This window comes from Spermophilus citellus (assembly GCF_964194105.1).
Source record: "Spermophilus citellus genome assembly, chromosome: 1".
Lineage (NCBI taxonomy): Eukaryota > Metazoa > Chordata > Mammalia > Rodentia > Sciuridae > Spermophilus > Spermophilus citellus.
In genome coordinates this window covers 185,102,711-185,129,048 of record NC_138182.1, presented here as the reverse complement: position 1 = coordinate 185,129,048, position 26,338 = coordinate 185,102,711, and the positions used below count along the sequence as shown (strand labels likewise).

At 41.2% G+C, this 26,338-nt stretch overlaps 1 protein-coding gene across 4 annotated transcripts in view; it reads left to right on the top strand.

Annotated features, from left to right (window-relative positions):
* SH3RF2 (SH3 domain containing ring finger 2) overlaps positions 1-26,338 on the top strand; it is a 132,585-nt gene that overhangs the window by 78,088 nt on the left and 28,159 nt on the right. For all 4 annotated transcript variants that reach the window (XR_014018911.1, XR_014018912.1, XM_081267331.1 and 1 more), the window contains exons 6-7: positions 18,832-18,923; positions 20,226-20,396. Coding sequence is in view for 2 of the 4 variants with exons in the window: in XM_081267331.1 (XP_081123457.1) it covers positions 18,832-18,923; positions 20,226-20,396 (263 nt within the window). In the remaining 2 variants the exon portion in view is untranslated. The remainder of the gene's footprint in view (positions 1-18,831; positions 18,924-20,225; positions 20,397-26,338) is intronic.

The following is a 26,338-nucleotide window of genomic DNA, read 5'->3' as shown; positions in this document are numbered from 1 at the left end:
CCATGTGTTTGCCATCTCCACACAGGCCCATAATCTAAGGCTTAGTGATTCTATTATAATTTTGTTTGGAATTATTTGGGGGCTACACTGGACTGGGGTATATCCAGCTTTGTTCAGCAAACAAGCTACTATGCTTTCTTCGATAGAAACTGAAAATCAGACTTTTCTTCACAAAGTAGAAGTTTCTACAGACGGCACAAAAGGGGCTTGATCTTTGGTTGTTTTCTGGAAAAGCAAGATAAGGGCCCTATCACAATCCTTTGTTAGTGCCTCAGGAATTCTACGTAGGAGGAAAAGAAAGCAAAATATTCCAAGGAAATGGGCCATTTTCTTTCATTTAAAAAAAATCTGTTTATTGTATTTTTAAGTACAAGCTTTGGGAGATACACTCTCCATCTTTCTCCCTCTCTTCTCACCCCAGAACAATCAAGTGCTAATGGAAAATTGCACAACTTAAAACCTGCTTACATATGCAGAGAATATTGCAAATACCAGTTTATCTGTTTCCAAGACATTTCAGCTGGGGAAGTCCTTTCTCACGCTGAACACTGGATAGGGCAACTCTGAGGACATACAGGGCAGGGTCAGAAATGAGAACAAACCGTCCCCACACACTGGGCTCAGCTCCAGCTGCTTAACTTCACTCTTTCCTTGTCACCTTTGGCTCCACCCACGTAGGCACTGATGAGAGGAGTCCTGCTACCTTCCTGCTTCTGTTCACAAACATGGAAGGCCTACCATGTGCCTGGAGTCCATTCATCAGGTTACAATTTGCTGAGGCCTTGCTGTGTGCAAGGCCTTGGGGATGCACTCAGGAGACAACCCCTTAACAGATTTGAACCAGACATACACCAGGTCACATACAGCGTGAGTTTAATCTTTCTCCTGCCTTAGTCTCCAATGGCAGGGTAATAACGAGGTTGGAGAATGCCTGTCCTTTATTTCCAAAGTCTTATTCCCTATGGCTGAAAATAGACCTTCTCTGGGCCTCATCTCCCAAAAAAGGAAAATAGTCACCAGAGAAAGGATTATTTCCACAGCTGGTACCTGGAAATTACCCACTCTTTATCCATTTCTTTGACCTAAAGTGGATTGAAAAACTATAGCCTATGTGGCCTATAGCCTATTCTATATGGTCAGCAAGTTAAAAATTGTTTCTACAGTTTTGGGTAGGGAATAAAAAGAAGAAGAATACTCCATGAGAGGACAAAATTATATAAAATTCCATTTTCAATGTTCAAAAGTAAAGTCGACACACAGCCAGGCTCTTTCTTTATGTATCATCTGTGGCTGCCATCGTGAAACAATGGCAGAGTTAGATGGTATGACTGTATGCAAAAGTCTAAAATATTATTATCTGACTCTTTACAGGAAAAGTTTGGTGACCCTTATACTGAAACACTGTCCTTTCCTATTTCCTTTAAAAATGCTTTGTGAAAATGTGTCTGGTTACTTTGGAGCCTTCAGGAAGGAGGAAAAACTGGATGCCCTGGGGCACCATCTGGATCCCCATGACTGACCCAGGCCTGCAGGTGGACATTTGTCACTTGCCACTTTGTTTTGGGATTTACCTAACTGCTGCCTTAATGCCCCTAACTCCTTAAGGACAGGGTAACTGGTGCCCTGTGACCATTCCAGAGTTAAGCCCAGCTGGGCCTGGCATGGAGAGATGTTTAGTAAATGTTAGTTGAATATGTGAGTGATGAATTGAGTGAAATCTGGTGAACGTGTATGTACCTATATATTTGAGTCCATAAACTTCAGCAAGAGACTGGATGAATGAATGAACGCTTACTTAAGCATTGAAAGAGAGAAGATGGAAAGAATATGTATATGAATAAGGGAGTTCTTGTAAGGATGAGGCATTCAATAAAGAAATACATATTTAGGTGAATGAAGGAGGGAGGGATGAATAGGATGAGTGAGTTCCAAGTGAATCGAATCCAGCTACAGAATCCCTACAGACGCCACAGACAGGGAATGAAGGGTGTCAGCACCAAGTTCTGCTGATTCCATCATTTCACCTTGCTTGTTCATACTCTGCCAACCCTGGGGATTTTGAGCTTAATCAATACCTTTCCTTGTTGAGGGTGTGTCGTGCATTAGTACTTTAATGTCTGGGTCAGAAGGACAAAATCACCTGCATCTCTGGGCTTAAAGCCAGGCAAGGCAGCCATGACCCCAAAATTTCAGCCTCCACATATAGAAAAATATGCTTTTGGTGGCTGCATCCCTAATCCCATCCCTTCCATGTGCTATAGATGAATGAGACATACCCCAAAAGTTAAGGGTCCCACAAAGACAAGAACACAAGGGATGAGTAACATGTTGGGTTTGAATGAAGTTCATAACCAAGTTCATCCTAGCCAGATAGGAGGATGTGGAATCATGTCATCCCCATTATTCTGTTTTCTTAATAGAATGTATGTTATGTATTCTGTTCCCTCTTGCTTTTTACATGTTTGTTGTTTTTCCTGATCCCTCACTAGAATATATGTTCCATGAGGATGGAGGCAGGCAAATGGAAAGTTCAATAATACTGGTTGGAAATGAGTGAAACATAGTTTGAAGAGCTAATCAAGCAACCCCACCATTTGAACCAGCTGCCAGGGCACAGTCCCTCGCCCAGTGGTGGAGCTGGTCCTGGATCTGCAGCCAAACCCCACCAGCAAACTTTCAGCATGCCATTTCTCCTCTTCACAGCTCAGGGGATTGAATTAGATGGCCCTTAAGGTCCCTTCCAGCTCTCACATTCTAGGAGTCTAAAGCCACAGGCTTGGAATTTTTCATAGAGTGAATATGAACCAGAGTTCCCTGCTGGCCACAAGTCTTAAAAGAAAATTTGGTTATTACATAGGGGTGGCCATTTTATCTGGCCCATGATCAGGGGCAAGGTGACCCTAGGTGTGGTGACATCTAAGCATTCTGTGTGAAATGACCCAAATGCTACCATTGCTGTCCCTCAGGCTTTGCCAAGCCTCTGTTCAGAGACAAAGTCCCGCCGACATCCTGCTGCCCATGCCTTGTTAAAGCCATAAACGTGCACCCATAAAACCTCCATGAGAGGAAAGACTGGGAAATGTTTCAGATGCCTTTGCAGAGTTCCCAGAAACTGGGCAAACCCTTCCTGGCTCCACCCAACAAATGAGGTAGAGAGCTAGATAGGCCCTTGCATGAGGCTCCAGCCCTCATGGACTCTTGCCCTCTGAGAGCCTCCAGCCTATCTCCAAAGTGCACATGCTGCCTTGTGTACTGCAACACGGGGCTGAGAGAGCTGGCTCTGAATTCCAGCTTAGCTTACATGCAGCTGGCTCTATGGCCTTGGGCACATTAGTAGGATATGTTTTTGTCTTGATATTTTCATCTGTAAAATGGGAATCATGGAGATAATAACAGTAGTAGTCCTTTGGTTTGTTATGAAGATCATATGAAAAAATAGCAGGCTTAGAACAGCATAGCCCCTAGCAAATGTTCTGTAAACATTAGCTCTAGTAGTGGTTGTGATTTGGAAATCTGTTTTGGCTTTCCCCATCTTATCTCAGTGAGATAATATGCCTGGTATAGAATCAGGGACTATGCTTTCTTTTCTAACCCTTTCCATCTTTTCTTTGCCTCATATAATCCAGACATCAAAGTGCTCGTCAAATGGAAGGGACTAAGATTCCCAAATCATTTCTCTCCAAAGTTTACAGGACGTCTACTTGTCAGAATCCCTGAGAACTGGCCCATAGTTGCCTTTGGAAGGAAAAAAAAAAATGACACCAGGTTTTGTGGGAAATCATTGGTGAGTTAGGGAATATAAAGAGGCTGAGTTAGAGAATATAAGGAAAAGTAAAGAACTAAAAGTAAAAGTAAAAATAAAAGTAAGCCCCGCAATGCACCCCAGTCGTCCAATGTTATAAAATTATTAACACCAGCAGAGCATTTGGGAAAAGGATGAAATAATTTCTTCACATCTGTCCCAGACAGTTTGGACACTGACCTTCCTGAAAGCAGATCCATCAAACATTTGTTGAATACTTAGACAACATTCTACAAGCCGGGGATACACACAATCAATTGACGTTTGTTCTAAGGATAGGCCAAATTAAGAACTTCCATTTTCTTCATCCAAGTCCACGTTTGCTTTCCTTTTTAACATGTTGAAATAAAAAATATCAGTACACCTGGAGGCAGAGATGATCTGAAAGGTTCACTCTCCTTTCATTTCCCATTAAATGTAATACTCTGGAAGGTGAGACCTGTCATTGTCCAAACAGCCTGGGGCTCTGAGCTTGTGTGATTCTCTCAGAATCAGAAGACAGCTGAGGGTTTGCTTATCAGGCAACTGGACCCCTTCAGGCACCACAGGCTGGGCTCTACAGGCGGCAGCCATGGCGGGCATATGGGGAGCAGCCCATCAAAACTGTTTAAGTCTCATGAGATACAGTGAGGGACAAGCTTCCCCTGACATCTGTAGGAGCATACAAAGCCAGTAACATCCTGTCCAGAAAGGCGCTTTAAGTGATGGCTTTGGAAATGTCACATGTCCTGTCCACTTGTTGTACATTCCTGAGCCTGTCTGCCTCTAGAAAATAAGCTTGGACCTTGTAGCCATGTTCTCTTATTTCTATGAAAAGGAAGTTACTGTATGACAAACCAAGGCCTTAGCTTCAGTACAAGGTGTTTTCCCGAGGGTCTCCTGTTAAACAACTCAAAGAGGAAGGCAGACCAGCCAACAAGAAGGTATCAAACAGGAAGAGCTTCAAGACACCATGAGCAAGACAGCCTCTGTGATGTCTAAAGTTGCAAATTTTTCCCTTACTAAATTAACTGAATTACCCAGAGGAAATCCAGACAACTGCTCCCATAATGTGAGGAGTGATGATTCTTTTTTTCTCTTCTTTTCAAAAACATTGATTGTTATTGTTATAATCCCTTTGAGAAATTTTTACAATAATTAAGAAATACTAAGCACATGGTCAGAAGTAAACTTTATGAAGATGCCAAGATGAACTTGATGTTGTCAAATGATTGGGGGGGGGCGCTCTAAATTCCTTAGAAGGGGTTTTTCAAATTAATTTTTCTTTCTGTCTGATGTCAGTCTACTTTTCTAGTCATCTCCCTGAAATGAGACCCTTAGACTTATGTAATTTGACAAATCCTTAGGGAAAAAAAAAACTATTAAAGTTCACCTAAACCAGAAGAAGGAATTTAGGAATAGATTGGTTAAATAACCTGCCCATGAAGGAAAGCAGAGGAGACTAATGCCAGAGAAATCTGAATTCAGAACCCAGGTTCTTAACAATTATGCTGTTTTGTTTGGGTCCATCCAAGAATACTTTTGGGAGGCTGAGGTTGTGACTCAGCGGTACAGCGTTCACCTAGCCGTGCAAAGCCCTGGGTTCAATTCTCAGCACCACAAAAAAAAATAAATAAAATAAAGGTATCTGTCCAACTACAACTAAAAAATAAATATTAAAAAATAAAAGAATCTGCTTGGGTCTCTCTGCCTTAGTTCAGGAAATGACCCTCATTGCCACTCTCTCCACTATAAAAAAAAAATTTTAAACTACTTTCTAAAGATCAAAGGTTATTTTATCTATATCAGCAATGGGTAGAACATGAAAATTTCTAGATGTTTGAATACTTTTAATCTCTGGATATTCTTCTCTGGAAAATATGGGTGCAAGGACTTGGTATAGGACAGATAACATGTTAGTACATCGTCCACCCTGTGTGTGAGAGCAGTTGTCTTGTCACAAATCCCCCAGACCTGGCACAGTGCTTGGTACCTGATAGATGGTGAACAAGCATCTACTGTGACTAAATGCCATGAGGGGACCCAAAGCTGACTTAAGAGGAACTTTGCTTGTTTAAGTGTTTCTGGCCTTTTATGAGACCCCGTGAGAGGATTTAATTATAATTTTTGCAAAACTGTAACTCTTCAAGTAGACTATTAGGGCTGGAAGGACAAGGGTTATAATTAAGGTTTTGGTGTGCCCTGGCATTTCAAAATGCACTAACAGTACCCACTGCTTTGGTGCCCACATTCTGCTTTGAAAGCAACAGGCCCAAAGGCTCAGAGAAGCATGAGGTAGACAGTGGCTGGGAAGAGGCAGGGCAGGGAACATTCTGTGGCCAACCAAAAGACCCAGCTCAGGGGAGAGGATTTTGTTTTTATGGCTTGAGGTGTATACTATCTGCCTTCCCCCAAGAAGCCAATGCAGAGCTCAGCTACAGAGAAATGCCAGACCCTGCCTGTCTCAGGAAGCCTCAGGATGCATGAGAATATCCCAATCTACTGTCAGGAAAGACAGATTCCAAAACACATGTCCCATGCCCAGGTCAGCCACTCATTGCTGGGTCTTCATCAAAGGAAATCTGAGCTATTATGATAGACCTCTATATCCTAGCAGTGAATTTTTTTTTGTTGTTGTTGTTGTTGTTGTTCTAATAAGTTATGCATGACAACAGGATGCATGCGTTTCAACTCATTGTACACAAATGGAGCACAACTTCTCATTTCTCTGGCTGTACATGACGCAGAGTCACACCATTCATGCACTCATAGATGTACATAGGGTAATAATGTCCGTCTCATTCCACCATCTTTCCTACCCCCAGAATCTTTCCTTTTTAAACCTAGCCCTACTGAAAACATCCTGTCACCAGCCTTTAAGCCCTGCGCATCTGCCTAGTATGACTCCTACATTGTAATAGCAACAATGGTGACCAGTTAGCAGGCACTTCACATGAACCAGGTATGTGCATACAGCACATTGCAAGCATGTTGTGATTGAATATCCTCACAAGAATCTCATGAGGTAGCTACTATTATTGTCCTGTTTCATAGATGAGGAAACTGAAGCTCAGAGGAATTGAGTCTGAGCCTCATACAGCCAAAAGTTCAGTGCCAAAACTCAAACCCAGGTCAGACAGCACAATTCCATTTTTTTATCCATGGTTATATAGTCACGTAGTCACGTAGTCAGTGACTCTCCCCAGAGGGTTCTTCTTGAGTAAGAAGGTGGGACTCCGGAATTTTTTAAGGACTTGAACTGATGAGATAGGTGTCCACGTCACTGGGATTTTCCAAACCTCTGTGCAAATGTTCCAAGAACCACCTTTTCTCCCCAACAGAGCCCACCAGGTAAATTCTTGTTCGGGAATTTATCTTCAACATAGAGAGCTTATCAGAAACACTTCACATCTCGTAAACAACTCCTGGAAATGCTTTAGAATATTATTATAACCATTAAGGAAATTGAATTAGTAATTGAAAATCTTACCACAAAGAAAATTTCAGACCCAGACAAATTTACATGTGAGTTCTTTCACAATTTCAAGAAGGAAATAATTCAACTTTTATATAAACTCTTCTAAAGAATGAAAAAAAACATTTTTATTTATTTCATAAGTCGAGGACATTCTTGTATCAAACCCAGAAAAAGTTAACATAAGAAAGAAAAAGTAGCATTCTAACTCACTCATGAACACAAATGCAAAAATCTTCAAGTGTAGACTAGCAAACCATACCCAGTTATGCACAAAAGTGGAATACATCATAATCAAGTTGGGCCTTTCCTAAGATTCAAAGATTAATTTAACATTAGAAAATTAATTCACCTAATTTATCTTGGTTACCAGGTTAAAGGAGAAAAACCATTTGATATTTTCAATAGAATACAGAAAAAAAATGATAAAACTCTATATCCTTTTGTTACATATAAAAATCTTAGCAAACTAGGAATAAAAGATTAATGGAAACTGGGGCTGGGGCTGGGGCTGTAGCTCAGTGGCAGAGCACTTGCCTAGCATATATAAGGCACTGGATTTGATCCTTAGCACCACATAAAAATAAACAAATAAAGGCATTCTGTCCATCTACAACTACAAAAACAAATTTTTTTAAAGCTTAATGAAATCTATCTAAAAGCTACAGTAAGCATCATACTTAATGGTGAAATGTTGAAAGCATTCCTATAAAGTTAGAAAAAAGAGTAGAAAGCCTGTTCTGTTCCTGCTCAACACTGTCCTGAAAGACCAGTAAGTCAAGAAAAAGACGTAAAAGTCAAGTATTTAAAAGGAAGAAGCATAATTGTCACTATCTGGAGATAATACTATTGTCTGTAAGAGAACTCAAAAGAATCCAGAAAAAAATGTATTGAAAGTATGAATTTATAAACAATAAGATAACAAATAACCCAATCAACAAATGGGCCAAGGACCTGAACAGACACTTCTCAGAGGAGGACATACAATCAATCAACAAGTACATGAAAAATGCTCACCATCTCTAGCAGTCAGAGAAATGCAAATCAAAACCACCCTAAGATACCAATTCACTCCAGTAAGATTGGCAGCCATTATGAAGTCAAACAACAAGTGGGCTGGGGATGTGGCTCAAGCGGTAGCGCGCTCGCCTGGCATGCGTGCAGCCCGGGTTCGATCCTCAGCACCACATATAAACAAAGATGTCGTGTCTGCCAAAAACTAAATAATAAATGTTAAAAATTCTTAAAAAAAAAAAAAAAACAAGTGCTGGCGAGGATGTGGGGAAAAGGGTACTCTTGTACATTGCTGGTGGGACTGCAAATTGGTGTGGCCAATTTGGAAAGCAGTATGGAGATTCCTGGGAAAGCTGGGAATGGAACCACCATTTGACCCAGCTATTGCCCTTCTCAGACTATTCCCTGAAGACCTTAAAAGAGTGTACTACAGGGATACTGCCACATTGATGTTCATAGCAGCACAATTCACAATAGCTAGACTGTGGAACCAACCCAGATGCCCTTCAATAGATGAATGGATAAAAAAAAATGTGGCATTTATACACCATGGAGTATTACGCAGCACTAAAAAATGACAAAATCATGGAATTTGCAGGGAAATGGATGGCACTAGAGCAGATTATGCTAAGTGAAGCTAGCCAATCCCTAAAAAACAAATGCCAAATGTCTTCTTTGATATAATGAGAGCAACTAAGAACAGAGCAGGGAGGAAGAGCAGGAGGAAAAGATTAACATTAAACAGAAACATGAGGTGGGAGGGAAAGGGAGAGAAAAGGGAAATTGCATGGAAATGGAGGGAGACCCTCATTGTTATACAAAATTACATATAAGAGGTTGTGAGGGGAATGGGAAAAAAACAAGGAGAGAAATGAATTACAGTAGATGGGGTAGAGAGAGAAGATGGGAGGGGAGGGGAGGGGGATAGTAGAGGATAGGAAAGGTAGCAGAATACAACAGTTACTAACAGGGCATTATGTAAAAATGTGGATGTGTAACCGATGTGATTCTGCAATCTGTATTTGGGGTAAAAATGGGAGTTCATAACCCACTTGAATCTAATGTATGAAATATGACATGTCAAGAGCTTTGTAATGTTTTGAGCAACCAATTAAAAAAAAAAAGAAAGTATGAATTTATCAAGGTTCCCGGATACCAATCAGTATAGAAAAGTGAATTGCATTTCTTCATACCCAAAGAAAAACAGAAGAGTGGCTATTTATAATGGCAACTAAAAGTATTTTATTCCTTAGAAAAGAATCCAACATAAGATAGTCAAGACTGAAAACTTTATTGAAATACATTAAAGAAGATATGAAATAAATGGAGAATAATGCCATGCTCTTAGATATTAAGACTCAATCTTAAAGATTTTGATTTTCCCCAAAAATTCATTCATAAATTCAAACCCCAAGGCTTGCTTATTTTTGTGGTACTCAAAGGGGGACTCAAAGTCAAAGCGAGGAACAAAACACCAAGAGCCAAAATACTTCTATTGAAGAACGAGTTTGGGTGGAGTGAAGGGTGAGATTTACCTGGTCAGATATCACATTTTACTTTAAAACTATAGTAATTAAGATAGCAGGGATTCAGCATAGAATGTCTATTAAACCAACAGAACATATTGGGGAGCCTAGAGACAGACACAGCATGAAGATTTGATTTATGACAGAGCAGGCTTTGCAGATCAGAAAGGAAGGGTGAACTATGGTGCTGGGCTAATTGGGTATCCATGTGGAAAAAGATGAAATTGGATTCCTCCCTTGTCAAAAATCAATTCCTGGTGAATTAAAGACTTAAATGTGAAAGACAAAACTATGAGACTTTTCAAAGACAATACAGAAGTATATCTTTATGACCTTAGGATAAAAAAAAATCTTATTCAAGATTTTCCCAATGTGTGAATCATATATATTATATTTAAAATATAATATATTTTAAATTTGACAATATTAAAAACAAGAATTTCAGTGCATCAAAAGACACTGCAGAATAAAAAATACAAGCTACAAAGAATTACTATACCAAATGCTAGAAGAAAATAATAAATAACCCAAGGGAGAGAGGGAGACAAAGGACATGCACAGGCCCATAAACATTTGAAAAAAAAACTCGGAGTAATGAATCTAAAACCACAAAGATATAGCATTTCACACCCACCTGATAGGCAGATATTAAAAATCTGGGCATTACCACATGCTGGCAAGACTGTGGAATAACAGGAATTGTCATCTGGTGCTGGTAGAAGTGTAAATTGTTACAGCCACACTGGGAAACAATTTGTTATTGCCTAATAAAACTGAACAGGCTTATACCCTATGGCCCATCAATTCCACTCCTAGGTGTATATCCTGGAGAAACTCATGTACGTGGGCACAGGGGACAGGTCAAGAATGCTCGCAGCAACATCATTCATAACAAGCCCAAACTGAAAATCACCCAGATGGCACATCAATGACAGAATGGCTAAATGGGGGTATATTCAAACAATGAAATATGGGACAAGAGTGGAAATGAGCCACAAAAAAATGAGCCACAGAAAAACTTGGTGTTAAACAAAAGATGCAGGACACCATGAACACATCTTGAGTTCATTCACAAAACATGCAAAAACAGGCAAAACTAAACAGCATGCTTAAGGATGTGTGCCACGGTGGTGAACTACAAAGAAAAGTAGCAATGATTAACAAATTTCAGTGCTGCTTCTACTTTCAAGGGGAGAGAAAGAAATCTGATTGCTAAGGAATATGCCAAGAGCCTCCAAGTACTGTACTCTATTTCTGTCTCTATTCTGTTTCTTATGTATACAGGTGTCAGTATTATTATTATTAAGTAAAATTACATACATGTATCTATATACATAATGAATGTATAATATAAATGCTTAATAATAAGGAAAGTAACAGATGAGAGGTAGGATGTAGCAAAGATCAAGGGTGACAGAAACAGCATGACCATCTTAAACATCTAAGAAAAAAACCCAGGGCGGGGTGCAGTGGCACATATCTGTAATTCCACTGTCTGAGGAGGCTGAGGCAGGAAGATCACAAGTTTGAGGCCAGCCTTAGCAACAAAGGATCACAAGTTCGAGGCCAGCCTTAGCAACAAAAGACACGGTGTCTAAATAAAAAATTTACAGGGATGTAAATGTGGCTCCGTGGTTAAGCACCTCTGGATTCAATCCCTGATACCAAAAAGAAAGGAAGAGAAGAAAAGACCCCAGGGCTAACGTGAAGAAGGGAAGGGGAGGAGAGGTCATTGAAGCTAGAAAGGAAAGCAGGAGTCAGATCATGGAGAATACTCTAAGATTCAGTGACTACTTGGGAATTGTAAATTTAGTAGTTTCTGTAAATTGTAAATTAGTAGTAACTGTGCAATAACTAATTTCTTTGCAAATCAAAAAAATATTGCCCTTCTCCCAACCCTGAGTCAACATTCTGTAGATTACCGGCCATTAATAGCTCCTGGGAACTCAAGTGCAGAGCCGTATTACCCCTGCTAAACTATCCATGTACTTGAGGGTGTTCAGGGGGTGGGGGGTTGTTTTGTTTTTCAGAGCTGGACCCAAAAGAACCTGCTGACCACTCATAAATGGGTTCTCTTTTGCAGGCACTGTCTTAATTCTCAGGACAAATCACTAGCACTGAGTGGCTGCTGCTCCTTGCTCATCAAGAACAGGGAGGGTTTGCAGCTGGGCTGGCTCTGAGAAGGCCTAGATGGAGAAGGACTGAGAATAGCTTGGCAGCAGGAACTCTCATGCCCTGGGCACCTCAGCTCTGCTAGAAGGAAAAGAGAAACAAACTGAACCCATCTCATATTCCACCTGCTCTCAGATCTATTCTGAATTACAAGAGACACGGGACGGTGACAGTAGGCAGCATATCCACAAGCATAAACAACACAATGTTGAATATGGCAGATAAGCAGCTCATGTACATGACCCCTTTAGCCATAGTGAAATCCAGAAATGAGTGTTAACCTTGGAGCTCTGCAGAAAGGCTCTGAGCCTTGTGTTCTTGCTTCTGTTGTCAACTTGACCACCCATTTGCTGGCTACCTCCAGGAAATCCTTTTATCCTGGTTCTCCATTCTATAAAAATAGGGATAATTATAATGGAGCCCGTATATAAATAAGCAGTGGAGGACAGTGAAACATCCCTCGAAGATCAAGGTAGTTTCCAGGGCATCCTGAACTTCCCTACCTGAACATGCACCAAGCTTTCATAATTACAAGCTTAACTCTTTCTGGTATAGACACTGAGAGTTCCACGAGTGACTCCTGCGTGTCTAGATTATTGCAGAAACATCAGGGCATAGTGAATACCCAGGACCTACAGGGTGCACACCTTGCAGTTACTGAATGTGGCTCTTAAGAGAATGAGCTTTTAGCAAGGATGGTAGAATGTGATAGATATCATTATCCAAAGTACATGTCTGAAGACACGAATTGGGTGTCAAAATACTATATATACAGAGATATGAAAAATTCTGGTATATATGTGTAATAAGAATTGTAATGCATTCTGCTGCCATTTATTTATTTATTTTAATCAATTTAAAAATTAAATAAATAAATCAAAAGAGAATGAGCTTTCTGTACCCACCAATTGCTGTTGGTGGGTACAGAAACTACCAAATAAGACCTTATTTTCTACCTCTAAAATATTGCCCTTCTCCCAACCCTGAGAACATTCTGTAGATTATAGGTCATTAATAGCTCCTGGAAACCCAAGTTCAGAGCCGTAACCCACTCTGGAGTAGTTCACACTCTTTGAGGAAGACGGTGGCCCCATGCCCACCAAGTTACTGAAAGGCAAGACCCCTGGTGGAAATAGCAGAACGCCATGGCATGAGTAGAATTGGGGAACAGCAGACATATTTAGGAAAGATGAGGGGGGTTTCCTGATGTTTGTTCCCATCCCCCATATTCTCAGTTCCTGCTGTGTGTCCAAGACCTAGCAAGGCTAACCCATAAAAGGAGGTGCCCATCCACCCCACAGAATAACTGTGCAATAACTAATTTCTTTGCAGATCAAAGTAAATAATATTTATTGAGCACTTACAATGTGCAAGGCCCTTTGCTAAATAGTGTACATGGATTATTTTATTAGATCTTCATAACAAGTCTATGAGAGAAATGCCATAATTTGCCCCTGTTTTAAGATTTTTAAGAAACAGAGGATCTGCAGAGCTCCACCACTTGCCCACCTGGTAAATGGTAGAGCTACTTGGCTGGCACTCTCTAAACCATATCTGCAGACTCCTGAGAGGCAGCTGCCCTTGTTGTACCTGTGTGGCTCATGGTGAGGGATGATGATGGAGCACTTCTGGAACTCCATGCCAGGCTTGGGGCCCCTTTCCTCCTCACCTAACCACGAAGAAGACCTGCAAATGCCCAGAGGCCAAGCAGCTGCGGTTCTTCTCTGATAAAGATTTATTTTAAATGAGTCATTTCCTTCATAAGGGAGGGAAAAAATGTGTTCAGATTTTAGCAGAAATGCCCACCCCACCCCATCCAACCCTCGTACCCAAACCTGCTCCCTGATCTTTCTCAGGGTGCAACCCTTTTGCCAGGAAGCATCAATGTTGCTTCAGGATCTTGTATGCATCCTTACAAACCTGTGTGGCCTGGACACCTGGGGTCACAATTGACTCCAGGGGAAGGAAACACTCATAGGTCTGATCCCTCAGGGAGGCTGAGCTTCCTGTCTTCCATCCCAACGACAGGAACAGACTTGCATCCTCAGAAGTGAGCCATCTGCAGAGAGTCTTCATCTACCCAGTGGGGCCTTCCTTTCTGTCCTGTTTCATCTGTCCTCCTTCCCACCCAGTTTCTCCTTCTCTGTTTATTTTGCTCTCTTTCTCTATCCCCTCAGTCATTCACTAACTCATTTCACCTTTTCCTTATTGACTGTGTTCTGAGCCATAGGTGCCTACTCCCAGTTTCTCTCCTATTCAGGTGCCCTCTGCCCACTTAAGCTGAGATGTTCACAGCCCCTTCTCTGACCAATTCTAGAGCTTGAGCTGAGTTGAGCTACAGCCCCTCAGATGTTTCCTGACAACACGGTAATGCACAGTATTTATCAGCTGTTGTAACAGCTCTATTAAGATATGATCAGGTATAATAAATTCAACCATTTTATTTGGACACAATACCTTCATTTTAAATAAACAATTCAATGGCTTTGGACATTGCATTACAGCCCACAACTGCAATCATGATATAGAGCATTTGCACCAGGCATGGTGGCACATGCCTATAATCCCAGTGGCTCAAGAGGACTGAGGCAGGAGGATCTCAAGTTAAAAGCCAGCCTCAGCAACTTAGTGAGGCCCTAAGCAACTTAGTGAGACCCTGTCTCAAAATAAAAACTAAAAAAGGACTAGGATTTGGATCAGTGGTTAAGTGCCCTGAGTTCAGTCTCTAGGACCAAAAAAATAGAACCTTTGCATCTCCTCAGGAGTTCTCTGGTGCCATTTTTTAAAATAATTTCATATGAAATTATTTTTAAAAATGGCACCAGAGAATTCCTGAGGAGATATATTTTTTAATATTTATTTATATATTTTTATATATTATATATGTAATTTCATATATATATTTTAGTTTTAGTTGGACACAATACCTTCATTTTATTTATTTATTTATTTATTTATGTGGTGCTGAGGATCGAACCCAGGGCCTCACATGTGCAAGGCAAATGCTCTATTGCTTAGCCACTACCCAGCCCTGGTGCTGATTTTTTAACCAATCTGCTCTTCTTACCCTAGCTCCTGGCAAACTTTAATCTGTTTTCTGTCAACATGGTTCTGGATTTTTCCTTTCTTACAATTTCAGATAAATGGTATCATGTAGTTTGTCGGATTTTGTGTCCTGTGTCTTACTTAGGATGATGTTGAGTTTCATCCACGTTGCATATGTTGCTGAGTGAGGAGTGTCTCAGTGTGCTTATACCACAGTATGGGGTTTTGTTTGTTTTTTATTCACCAGTTGATTGGCATTGGGGTTGTTTCCAGTTTGGGGCCGAAATGAATAAAGTTGCTAAGAACAAATCAATATACAAGTACTTGTGTGGACATTATGTTTTCAATTTTGGGGGTGGGGTACATGCTTCTGAGATTGTTGGGTAGTATGGTCAGTGTTAACTTTATATGAAATGGCCAGCATGTTTTCCAATTTAGTGGACTGTTCTCCATTCCCACCAGGTGTGTACAAGAATTCTAATTGCTCCACATTCTGATCAACACTTGGTGTGGTTGGTTGTTTTAATTCTAGCCATTCTTGGAGGTATGTAGTAGTATCTTAGGGTGAGTTTAATTTGCATTTCCCTGATAATAATGAATGTTAAGCATCTTTTCATGTGTTCATTGGCCATTCTTTTGCATTCTTTGCCCGGTTTTTATTGGGTTTTTTTTTTCTTATGAATGTATTTAAGAATTTGCCCAATCTGTTTTTATCTCCCTCTTTCTATCCCGCTTCCTCCCTTTGATCCTTTGGGTCTATTTGTTATCCCATTGAGTCTGTCCTAACTGGACTCTGCCCACTCTTAGGAGCTTCTCTATCTCCATCTCCCTCCTCCTGTGGTGTCTTCCTCCTTCTTTATAGGTTCTCCTCTCATTTTACCTCTAGGACACCTCAAAATCTGAGAATCTGGACTCCTTTACCATTCCATATTAGAAATAATTCCATCACAAGCCCACAGATTTCCAGCCTGGTTACAGTCAGTTTTCCAAATAAGGGAAGATGAAGTTCTAAAGAGGTAAAAATATCTTCAGAAAAAAAAATAAAATAAAATAAAGAGGTAAAAATACAGAGCCAGGTATAATGGAGAGACGGCTTTGCATTTAGTACCCTCCTCTTCCCTAGAAGATCAATAGTGCTTAAGATAGAAGTGTTTTCATTCAAACATAACATTGGAAAGTGAAGAGTATTAAGTGAGGTTCTTCCTGCTACTTTAGTGGTCCAGTAGCCTCCACAAACATAGGCGTAGTTATTTGCTTATAGTTTTTTTTTAATTGAACCAATAAAAATAAATACTTTTTTTAAAACATGCAACTCTGTGCCAAAATGTTAAGCGTAAGGTGTAAAATGTCTAAATTAGAACTTAAAACTACACAAATTTATTTCAAATATAGAAATGTAATATAAATTACATGAAGTGTGTAATAGGAAAAAAAACAGTTAAAAAAAAAAAGAGAGAGGGTGGTTGTTTGCATAACAAGGCTCTCCCTTGACATAGCTCTCAAGCCCAGCAGGACCTCCTTGCCCTATTATACCGAAGGAGCAGCCTAGCCCAAAGCCAGCTCCTTTATATCTATTTGACAATATTTGATTGCAAAGCTCAGAACGTCTTATTCAGTGTTAGAGTGACTCGGATGGAAAATTAGGGAATGGTTTATTTTAAAAATTTTTATTGAGATGTAATTCACTTACCACACAATTTTCCCACTTATGGTTTAAAATTCAGTGGTTTTTAATATATTTACAGACATGTGCAATCATTATTTCTACAATTTTAGAACATTTATTAGTTCAAAAAGAAACTCTATATTCAAGCTATCACCAAACTCTTTAGCTATCACTCCCATGTCCCCTTTATCTCCTTAACTCTAGAAACCATGAATTGGCTTTCTATCTCTAGAGATTTGCCTATTCCCAACATTTTCATATAAATGGAATCATAAAATATGTGGTCTTTTGTGTCTGGCTTTCATTTAGTACAATGATTTCAAGGTTCGCCCATGATCTTATACACGTCAGTACTTAACTCTTTGTATGGTTGGATAGTATTCCATTGGATGGATATACCATACTTTGTTTATCCATTCATCAGTTGGTGGACATTTGGGTTGATCCCATCTTTTGATTATTATAAATAACTCTTCTGTAAACATTTGTGTACAAGTTTTTATGTGGTCATGTATTGTTATTTCTCTTGGGCATCTACTAGGTACTTCTCTTGGGTATTTATATACTAGGAGTGGTCTTACTGGGTCTTATCATTTGAGGAACTGCCAGACAGTTTTCTAAAGGGATTGCACCCTTTTGCATCCCCACCAGCAATGTATGAGGGTTTCAACTTTTCTACCTCCTTGTCAACATTTGCTATTATTTTACAAGAATGATTTTCCTGATCCTATAGCTAGATTCTCAAAATGTTACACATACATTTACACAATCATTGACACAAATACACCACAAAACTACATAGTTGTGCTTACCTACACAATCCTCTAGACTTTATATGCATAACATACAGAATATTATAGATATTTGCCCTCACATATATACCTGTGTGTGTGTGTGTGTGTGTGTATATATATATATATATATATATATATATATATATATATATGCAGTCTCATGCAGGAGTCATGTATTTCAACCCACATGGTTGAACATACCCATATATACAATAGACACATGTACCTACAATTGCTGTGGGTTCTGAGCAAACAGAATCAGAAATACATGCACTTAGTAACACATGCATACCTACACAAACACAACTTCACAAATAATAGTTGTACCCCAAAACAGTTCTAGAAAGGCACATATATTTAGTAACCATCATTTATGGACAGACAACTGAAAACAGATCTGCTGTGTTTACCTTGGATGGCATGGAGGGAGATGGTTAAGGCTTTGTCAGTGTTTCGTGTACAAGGTAGAAAGAATTTTTTGTTCATTTATTCATTCTTTAAGCTACAAGTACATATTGAACGCACAAGAAAAAGAAGGTTGAATAAGACTGACACAGTTTCTATCCTTCTGGAACTTAAAAGTCTAGTGGGAGAATCAGTAAAAAGCCAGGAAATAAACCAGGGTGTGAGATGTGGCAGGAGAGAGATAAGCAAGGTGGTGTGTTCACTAATAGGCAACTCCTGGGATAGCAGGCAGTTTTTAGAGGCTTTTATCATTGTTGTTCCTTTTTACCCTGGAGAAAGGAATTTGTGTGTGTGTGTGTGTGTGTGTGTGTGTTTTAACACCATGAGTAGTCAATGAGTGTGTGGGCTCAGAACCTAGGTGACTTGATTTTAAATTTTGTTTTCTACTAATTGTGTGACCTTTATTTTTCTCTGTGTCTCGGTTTCTCATCCAAAAAACAAGGAATAATAAGGATACTTGTAAAGCACTTAAAAACTGCCTGGCACATGCTAAGTTCTGAATCCATCTTAGCCATAGTATCACTTTCTGAGAGCAGGTTTTCATAGAAGGTGGGGAGCTCTGTGGGAGAGGGTGGGGTGGGGTGGGGTGGGGTAGAGTGAGGCAGGGAGTAGGAGGAGTAGCGGCAGTGCCCTCTTGGCTGTAAACTGGACAGCTCTCCAGCCTCTACAGTATCTGCACAGTCTTGTGGAATGTGGCCCTGGCATGCCACCCTGGCAGACCATCAACTAGTCTGTTCCACCCCATTCTACCTAAAGCCACAATCCACAGAGAAGACACATGGTGGGTGGTGCTGGGCATGGCTCTAGGTCTTCAGCTGTGTCAAGCCTTATTTGCTGCAGGCCTGACTTGTGGCATTCACTGGTTCTGCTTCTCTGTCCTTCTGTCTGTGTAGGTCAGCACTTATCATCCTGCACCTGCCTCTCCAGGACATTCCATGGCCACGATCAGTCTGCCTGGCTCCCAGCAACACCTCTCCACTAACATGTGAGTAAAAACTTCATCCCTCCATCCCGGGTCCCTAGTACAGAGGAGTCATCTCTGCTAGCCGGATGCCATCGAGCCTCCCATGCCCAGACCAGAGAAACAACTCCCCTTCCTTTACCACCTTCAAAGGAAATAGTGATGAAAAATACAAATTAGCAAGCCACAACGTCTTAGCTCATTATTTTGCAAAAGCAGAAAGAGACTGTAAGATTATATACCATTGCACCTCTGGGAGGTTGGCTATTGAGCAATCTCTATTGTTTTTCTTCAGATTCAAAACACTAGGTCATAAATAAATGTTGATTTAGTAATCAGCAAAATATATATATATATATAACATTTTGGGAAGACAAACTTGTAGCTGAGAACACCATGACCTCTTTGATAAAGCATCTCAGTGTTTAGAATCTAGGACTTGCTAATGTCTGGCCTGAGGGTCATATTCCAGTGGCCTGACGTGGGTTATTTCTTGAATAGCATTGGTGGGGCAGCTAATCTCACAGCCCCAGTGGCACTATTCCCTGTTGTCTTCCCTGACTCTTACCTAATGTTACCCGCTTAAGTCCCATGTGGGCTTTAGGATGCAATGTCTCTGCTTTAGCCAGAGCCATTTTTGCCCATTGCAACACCCTGTCCTCCATCTCACCAAGCAGTCCGTGTTTCACTGTGTGTCAAAAAAGAGAGAAAATTAACCTCTGCCTCCTACTTCCCAATGTTTGCTTCTCTGCCTACATTCAGGTAGCTCCTGGGGCCATTCCTGGAGTCAGACATCCCCATGCTCCCAGTCACAGGGGTGGATCAGAGAGTTCTGTGTTGACTTCTCACTCCCCTGAACCTTGCTGGTTATGAGCATTTTCTTGGGGGACACATTACACTGTCGTGAAAAAGCATCCTTCCACTGTCGTGGAAGACCATTACTTGTAGGTTTGAGACTCATCTCTGTTACCAATCCTTGGTCACCTTTCTCCATCTGAGGCCAGTTTACCAATTGTTTTAGTGCCAAAGTTGGCCTATATTAGTGAACTGTGGTGCTCTATGGAGAAAGAAAAGGAAGATGGAGAAGGTCGTACTCCTCCCCCTCCATGACTGTTTCAACCAGGCTTACCATTTTTCTCTGTCTACATGATGAGGGTTCCCCTTTTTATTTTTTTATTTTTTTGAAATTTCCATTTTAAAAGGTTGTTATTGCTAAACACTGGGCTGCTGCGCTCTGGGGTTCCAACTACCTCTGCCATTGGCAGGCTTGAGGCTCTCCACCAAGCATGTCCCCTTCTTCCCTCACCGGTCCCCTGTGTCTCCCAGGTTTGTAGCCCTACACTCCTACTCAGCCCATGGACCCGACGAGCTGGACCTGCAGAAGGGAGAAGGCATCAGGGTCCTGGGGAAGCACCAGGACGGCTGGCTGAGGGGCATCTCCTTGGTCACTGGGCGAGTCGGCATCTTCCCAAACAACTATGTCATCCCCATTTTCAGGTGCGTGCCCTCCAATCTTAGGCATCAGGAGGTTGCTTCATCCTAGACCAGAAGCCTTCTGTGGGTTGCAGTGATGGAGACTCAATTATCTTTCAGAGTATAGGCCAAGAAATGGCCTTTGCCCTCGTACCCTCCTAACTCTTCAAAGAAACACATAGCAAAAAACAGTTAACTGTCTTACAGCTCGGGGGAGTTGACAGGCACTTTGCCTCTTTTAACTCACTGACTATACCCAAGGATTTTGTATTTGTCATTTTACAGGTGAGGGAACTGCTATGCAGAGTTAAGAAGCCTATTGAAGAGCTAGATTTCAGGTTTTCTTCTGCACAAGTCCCAGAAGTCCCACATCACACCCCAACACTCCATCTAGTGGAATTATTGGGAAATGTGGGCAGACAACTTCCCCAGAGCGTCTTGGGAACATTCCTAGGATGTTGACCATCAGGTAGAGTTCCATGAATTCAGACCACCACTCGCCCACCCACAACCCAGACAAAAATGCTAGTTACCCACAGTGCTCTTCCTACCAGTTTTTCCCAACCTTTTTTTTCCACTTCACAGCATATCTATTGATTTCATTGATCCAGTTTATCCTGTCACTCACATGGCTACAAATGCACACAGTCCCCAGAGCCACCCATGACTCCTCCTTCCTGTACCCCACATCAGCCCAGGCAAAGCCACGAGGCAGGGAGTCCATAGAATACTGCCTTTACGATGTACTAGAGGAACTCAACTCCAGGGAAAGTGATTGGACCCTGGGTGGGGGAGGTGTTCTATCTAGAGTCATGTCCACTTTGGGAGATCTTCACTTAGTTGGGCCCTTGTCTGAAGGTGGTGAGGAAACATCAAACTGCATCACAGGAGAAACTGATGAAGACACTTGGGTCATTTAACCTGTAGAAGATAAAGGACAGAGGAGTCTTAGTAGACTGTAAACCAGAAAGATTTGAGGGGGCAGTATAGTAGACTAGGGGGGTTAGTTGGAGAAAAGGATTTGGTTGAAAGAAAGTCTGCATTTTCTAACCCATAGATTTTCCACCAGGCTAGCTGGCACGGTAGAGAACACTCTTTCTAAAAAGAGTGCAAAGTCTAGGTCCTCACAGATCCAGGATTACATAAAAATATTTTTTCACATGGAAGAAAGTTGGAGTAGAAGATCTTAATTTCTTTCAATGAAAGGTTCTTGGAATTTGTTAAAAAGTTCAAACTACAAAGAGGCAAACTAATGGGTCTGTAACTGATGCTCTCAGTCATTACTTCAGTAAATATTTATTGAGTGCCAATTATGTATCAGGCACCTTTCTAAGCCCTGTAGAAATACCCATGAATGAAATATGTAGAATTTCTGCCCACAGGAGCTTATGATCTAGTGTGAGAGAGATAAGGAACAAGATAAACAAGTAATACATATTGTGGATTAAGGGCTAAGAAGAAAAATCAGGAGAGTGGGATAGAATTTGTGTAGAGGTGGGTTATAATTTTAGATAGGTTGACCAGGGATGATCTTACTCAGAAATAAGAAGGAGGAGTGAAGGAAATAAAGATGTGAACCATGTGATTCTGTGAGAGAAGTGGATTCTAAGCCAAAGGAACAGCAAGTACAAAGGCCCTAAGGTAGGAGTGGCCAATGGAATCGGATTGGAACAAGGAAGGAGGAGAATAGTAGGAGACGAGGTCATCTAGAATGTCCTAGGTCATAATGAGGGATTTCATTTTAACCCTATTACAGAGTTTTAATAGAGGAGTGACATGAATCTAACTTACATTTAACCAGAATATCTCTTTCTGCTGGGAATCTCGAACTAGTGAGAGAATAGACTAGAGAGAAAATAGTAAAAAACAGAAAAACTAGTTAGGAGGATATTGTAATAATCCTGGGGAGAGATGATTGTAAATAGAACCAGGGCTTTGTGAAGTGGATACAGTCCAAAGTGGACAGATGCTGCAAGTACCCTGAAGTTAGAGGCAACAGGATTTTCTAAGAGTTCAAACATCAGATGTGAAAGAAGAGAGTATTCGAGGTGAGTCTCAGTTTTTTGCCATGGCTAACTGAAAAAGGGAGTGGCCTTTTACTGATGGTGATGATGAAAACGGTAAGATGGGGAGATTGAGTTATGGGGAAAGCAACAGCTTAGTCTGCAACAGACTAAATCAGAAAGGCCCATTAGTAATCAGAGTAAAGATGTTGGTAAGATGAATATACAAGTCTAGCATCTAAGAGAGCGCTCCAGGCTTCGGATGGTATTTAAGGCCCTAAGATTAGATGAGATCATCATCATAGCATCAGTTCTATCAAGAGACCAACAAAGAGTCAGAAGCTACAGTCTTCAAGGAATGAGAGGACATACAGACCCTGAGGATGAACAATGACCACACAAGGTGCAGGGGTGGGTGTAGATTCTGATGATACGAATCGAAGCCAGGAAGTCTTGAAGAGGATGGGGAATGATTTAGAAGTGACAGGAGCAAGGTGAATGCCTATTATAAATTAAGAACCATTGCTTCCCTGAAATCTAACTAGAATTGTCCAAGGCTCATGCCTACAGGTAGAGCATTCGCTTCTACATTTAACTCTAGGCCCAGTCCTGGCTGTGCCATCAAAGAACATTAGAATAATGGTGATCAGATATAAGCAGATATAAACTGAAAGTCTCCTGGAGAAACCAGGACATATGGTCACCCTAACTAGAATGCATGTAGGTTTTTATCCCCATGGATCTCAAGGCTCCCTGCCTCTCCTCTTTGGCTCTTCTCCTGGATGATATGTTGTGCTCTTGGGCAAGCCATGAGCTTCTGTTCTCATCCCCTCTGAGGTGAATGTATGTGAGTAGATGGAAGCTCAGCACCATGGATTACCACTGAGTCCTACCTCCCTGCTCAGAGAAACCTGAACATGTGCATAGCTTGAGCTGCTACTAATGTTGAGTCATGATTTTTCTTATGTGGAAGCAGCACTCCCAAGAAGAACAAGTGCCTGTCAGAGAATATACTCCTAAGGTTATTAGTGACAGAGAATCCATGCTTTCTTTGATGATGTTTCTGATATAAAAAAAGTTCCCATTCCCACTGACCTTGGATTTGAATGCCATATGCTCAAGTTGTCTATCTGGGTGCAGCTAAGCCATATTCTTAGCCAGGCCTTCCACTGTGGGAAGTTTCATTCTTCCCACGTCTCAGGACTGAAAAATGCTGTCCTTTGTCAGCTGAGTTTCTACTACTGTTAATAAGTGATGTGGGTGAATGTAGGGGGTTGGGCCACATGGGCAGGCCTCTCCTTTCTGTTCTTTGGTTCTGTTTGACTTTTTTCCACCAGGTGGAAAACCTCCCTTGTCTTTGTTTTCTGTTTGTAGTGATGGCTTGCACTGCCATCCAATCTTCTTAGAGTATAGTGCAGCCTTTTATAAAAATAGCAGGGCTGGGAGAGGTAGATGCACCCTGAGCACTGGAAACTTTACACTTGTTAGCACCATCTCTTATGAACTGAGCAAGCCAAAGTATGGAGATTAATATAGTTTAGAGTTAAGATTCAACAAGTGAGCCTTTTAGCTACCAAGAGTCAAAAAGGCTTCTACGCTAGTCTGTTCCAGCCCTCTAGGCTAAATGGTAACACCAACCTGTACAGTTCTTGTTGACCACAACTAAATCTCTGCCACAGTGAAGTCTCTTCCAAGATCCTGGAGATATCCATGAGCTCAGGTTGTACAGAACATTTGTCAAATTTTCAAACTTTTCATCTATCCAACATCCAAACCCCTTCTCTTTTTTTTTGGGGGGGGGCACTATGTATTTAACCCAGTGGTGCTCTTCCACTGAGCCATATCCCCAGCCCTGTTTTAAATTTTGTTTTCAGACATCTTCTCAAAAATTTGCCAAGACTGCCTTTGAACACGCAATCCTCCTGCCTCAGCCTCCTATTATAGGTGTGTGTCAAGGTACCTGGCCAAAGCTTTTCTTCTTCTTTTACTTTTTTTGTGTAGTTATAGATGGACAGCATACTTTTTATTTTACTTGCTTATTTTTATGTGGTACTGAGGATCGAACCCAGCGCCTCACATGTGCTAGGCAAGTGCTCTGCCACTGAGCCACAACTCCAGCCCCCAAACCCCTCCTTTTTTTTTCTTTTTTCAGTGCTGAGGATTAACCCAGGGCCTTGTGCATATGAGGCAAGCACTCTACCAACTGAGCTATATCCCCAGCACCCCCCCCAAACCCCTTCTTAATAGCACCAATATATCTTTGAACTGCCTTCTTCAAAGGCATCTTGGTAGGAGGAAGATGTTTCCTCTCTTTTCAGAGTCCAAACAAACCCAATACTCCTTTTCCTCCTCAACCCTGCATGCAGCTAAGGGTCAAGCTGAGCCAGTATTAGGCTCCCTCTTGGGACTTTAACACTTGAGCAGGAGAGGGAAGATGCGGGCAAGTTGGAAAACCTAGCACAGTGAGGGCACCAACAGCAGCATTTGATCTGTGGCTTCCTCCTATAGATTCCTCTGCTGAGCCCTCTGCACCCTCCTCAGATCTGCTACTAAGTTCTTTCCTCCCCCTCCTGCCCTCCCAATAATTCTCTTCTGCCCAGTTAGCCAGGATATTTTTTTTTCTTGCATTCTTCCCAGATACATATGCCTACCTAAGTAGCCTTATGGGTGGAGAAAATTGACAAGTGGATTGCCACTCCTTGGCCTTTAACTCTCTGCACAGACTATGTCAAGATGGTCAAGTCCAACCTTTCTCCTTACCAGGAAACTGCTGCCAGTGCTGAGCCCAGAAGAGCTGCTCTTTGTAAGGCACCTTTTGAATACTGGGCAAGCTCTTAAGGACAACATACCAAACAGACAAAAGGACACAGGGATATGCTCAATGGAACAAATTAGAAGCAACCTCCACTCCTCCCACTTAAGCCCAAAATGCTTTTCTGTCTCCTCTGGAAAATAAGGACATAATGTCTTCAGTTTGGGATGTCATGGGGCTTAATTAATACATTTCAGCAAAGTGCTTTGATGTTGGGGGAAAAAAAGTGCTAGGTAAGTGTTGAGCTTTTTGCCAAGAGACATAGAGTAACTCAGTATTGCATGGGAGATTTGGGATTTGGGAGTTCCTGGAATCTGGCCCAGTACTGGGCTCAGGAAAAAAAAAAATGAGTTCAGACCTCAGTCCATAAACAGCCATTCAAAGAAGGGACTGGAGGAATAAGGCTGGCTTGGGCCTAATTAACTGTATTCCGTTCTTGCTGCTGTTGTTACTGCTGGAAACAATTTTGAAACCTGTCTTTCCTGTTGCTGATCCACTTTGCAGTATCCAGCTCTTTGCAGCCTCTGTTTAAAAGACAGATCAGTTGGGCTCTGCCATGGAGCTCTTGCTGGGGATTCCTTTCCTCTGCCCAGATCTCATCTCCAGAATCCAGTCTGATCTCTCACTGGTGGACAGTCTCACTCCTCTTTATGCACCACACCACCATGGGGACCAGGCAGACTGACAGTTGCAGATAGAAGGTCCTTTCTGCTAGCATCAGTTCTTACAGTATCTGGCTGCATGTACCTTTGAGGCAGGTGCAGGACACAATTAAATGACACTTTGCCTATCTTTACATGATACTGGCTCATTATTAAACCACATCCTACATCTAGATAACCCAAAACATCTCCACCAGAAAATTCCTAGAGCTTATAAATGTGTTTATCAAAGTAGGAATATAGAAGATCAACACCCATAAATCAGTAGCTTTGCTATATTCCAACAGAGATTCAGCCAAGGAAGAAATCAGGAAAACCATTCCAGTCACAATAACCTCAAAAACAAACAAATAAAAAAACCCTTGGGAATTAATCTAACCTAGGAGATAAATGAGGTCTACATTGAAAATTACAGAACACTGAAGAAAGAAATTGAAGAAAATTCTTAGAAGATGGAAAGACATTCCATGTTATTGCATAGGCAGAATC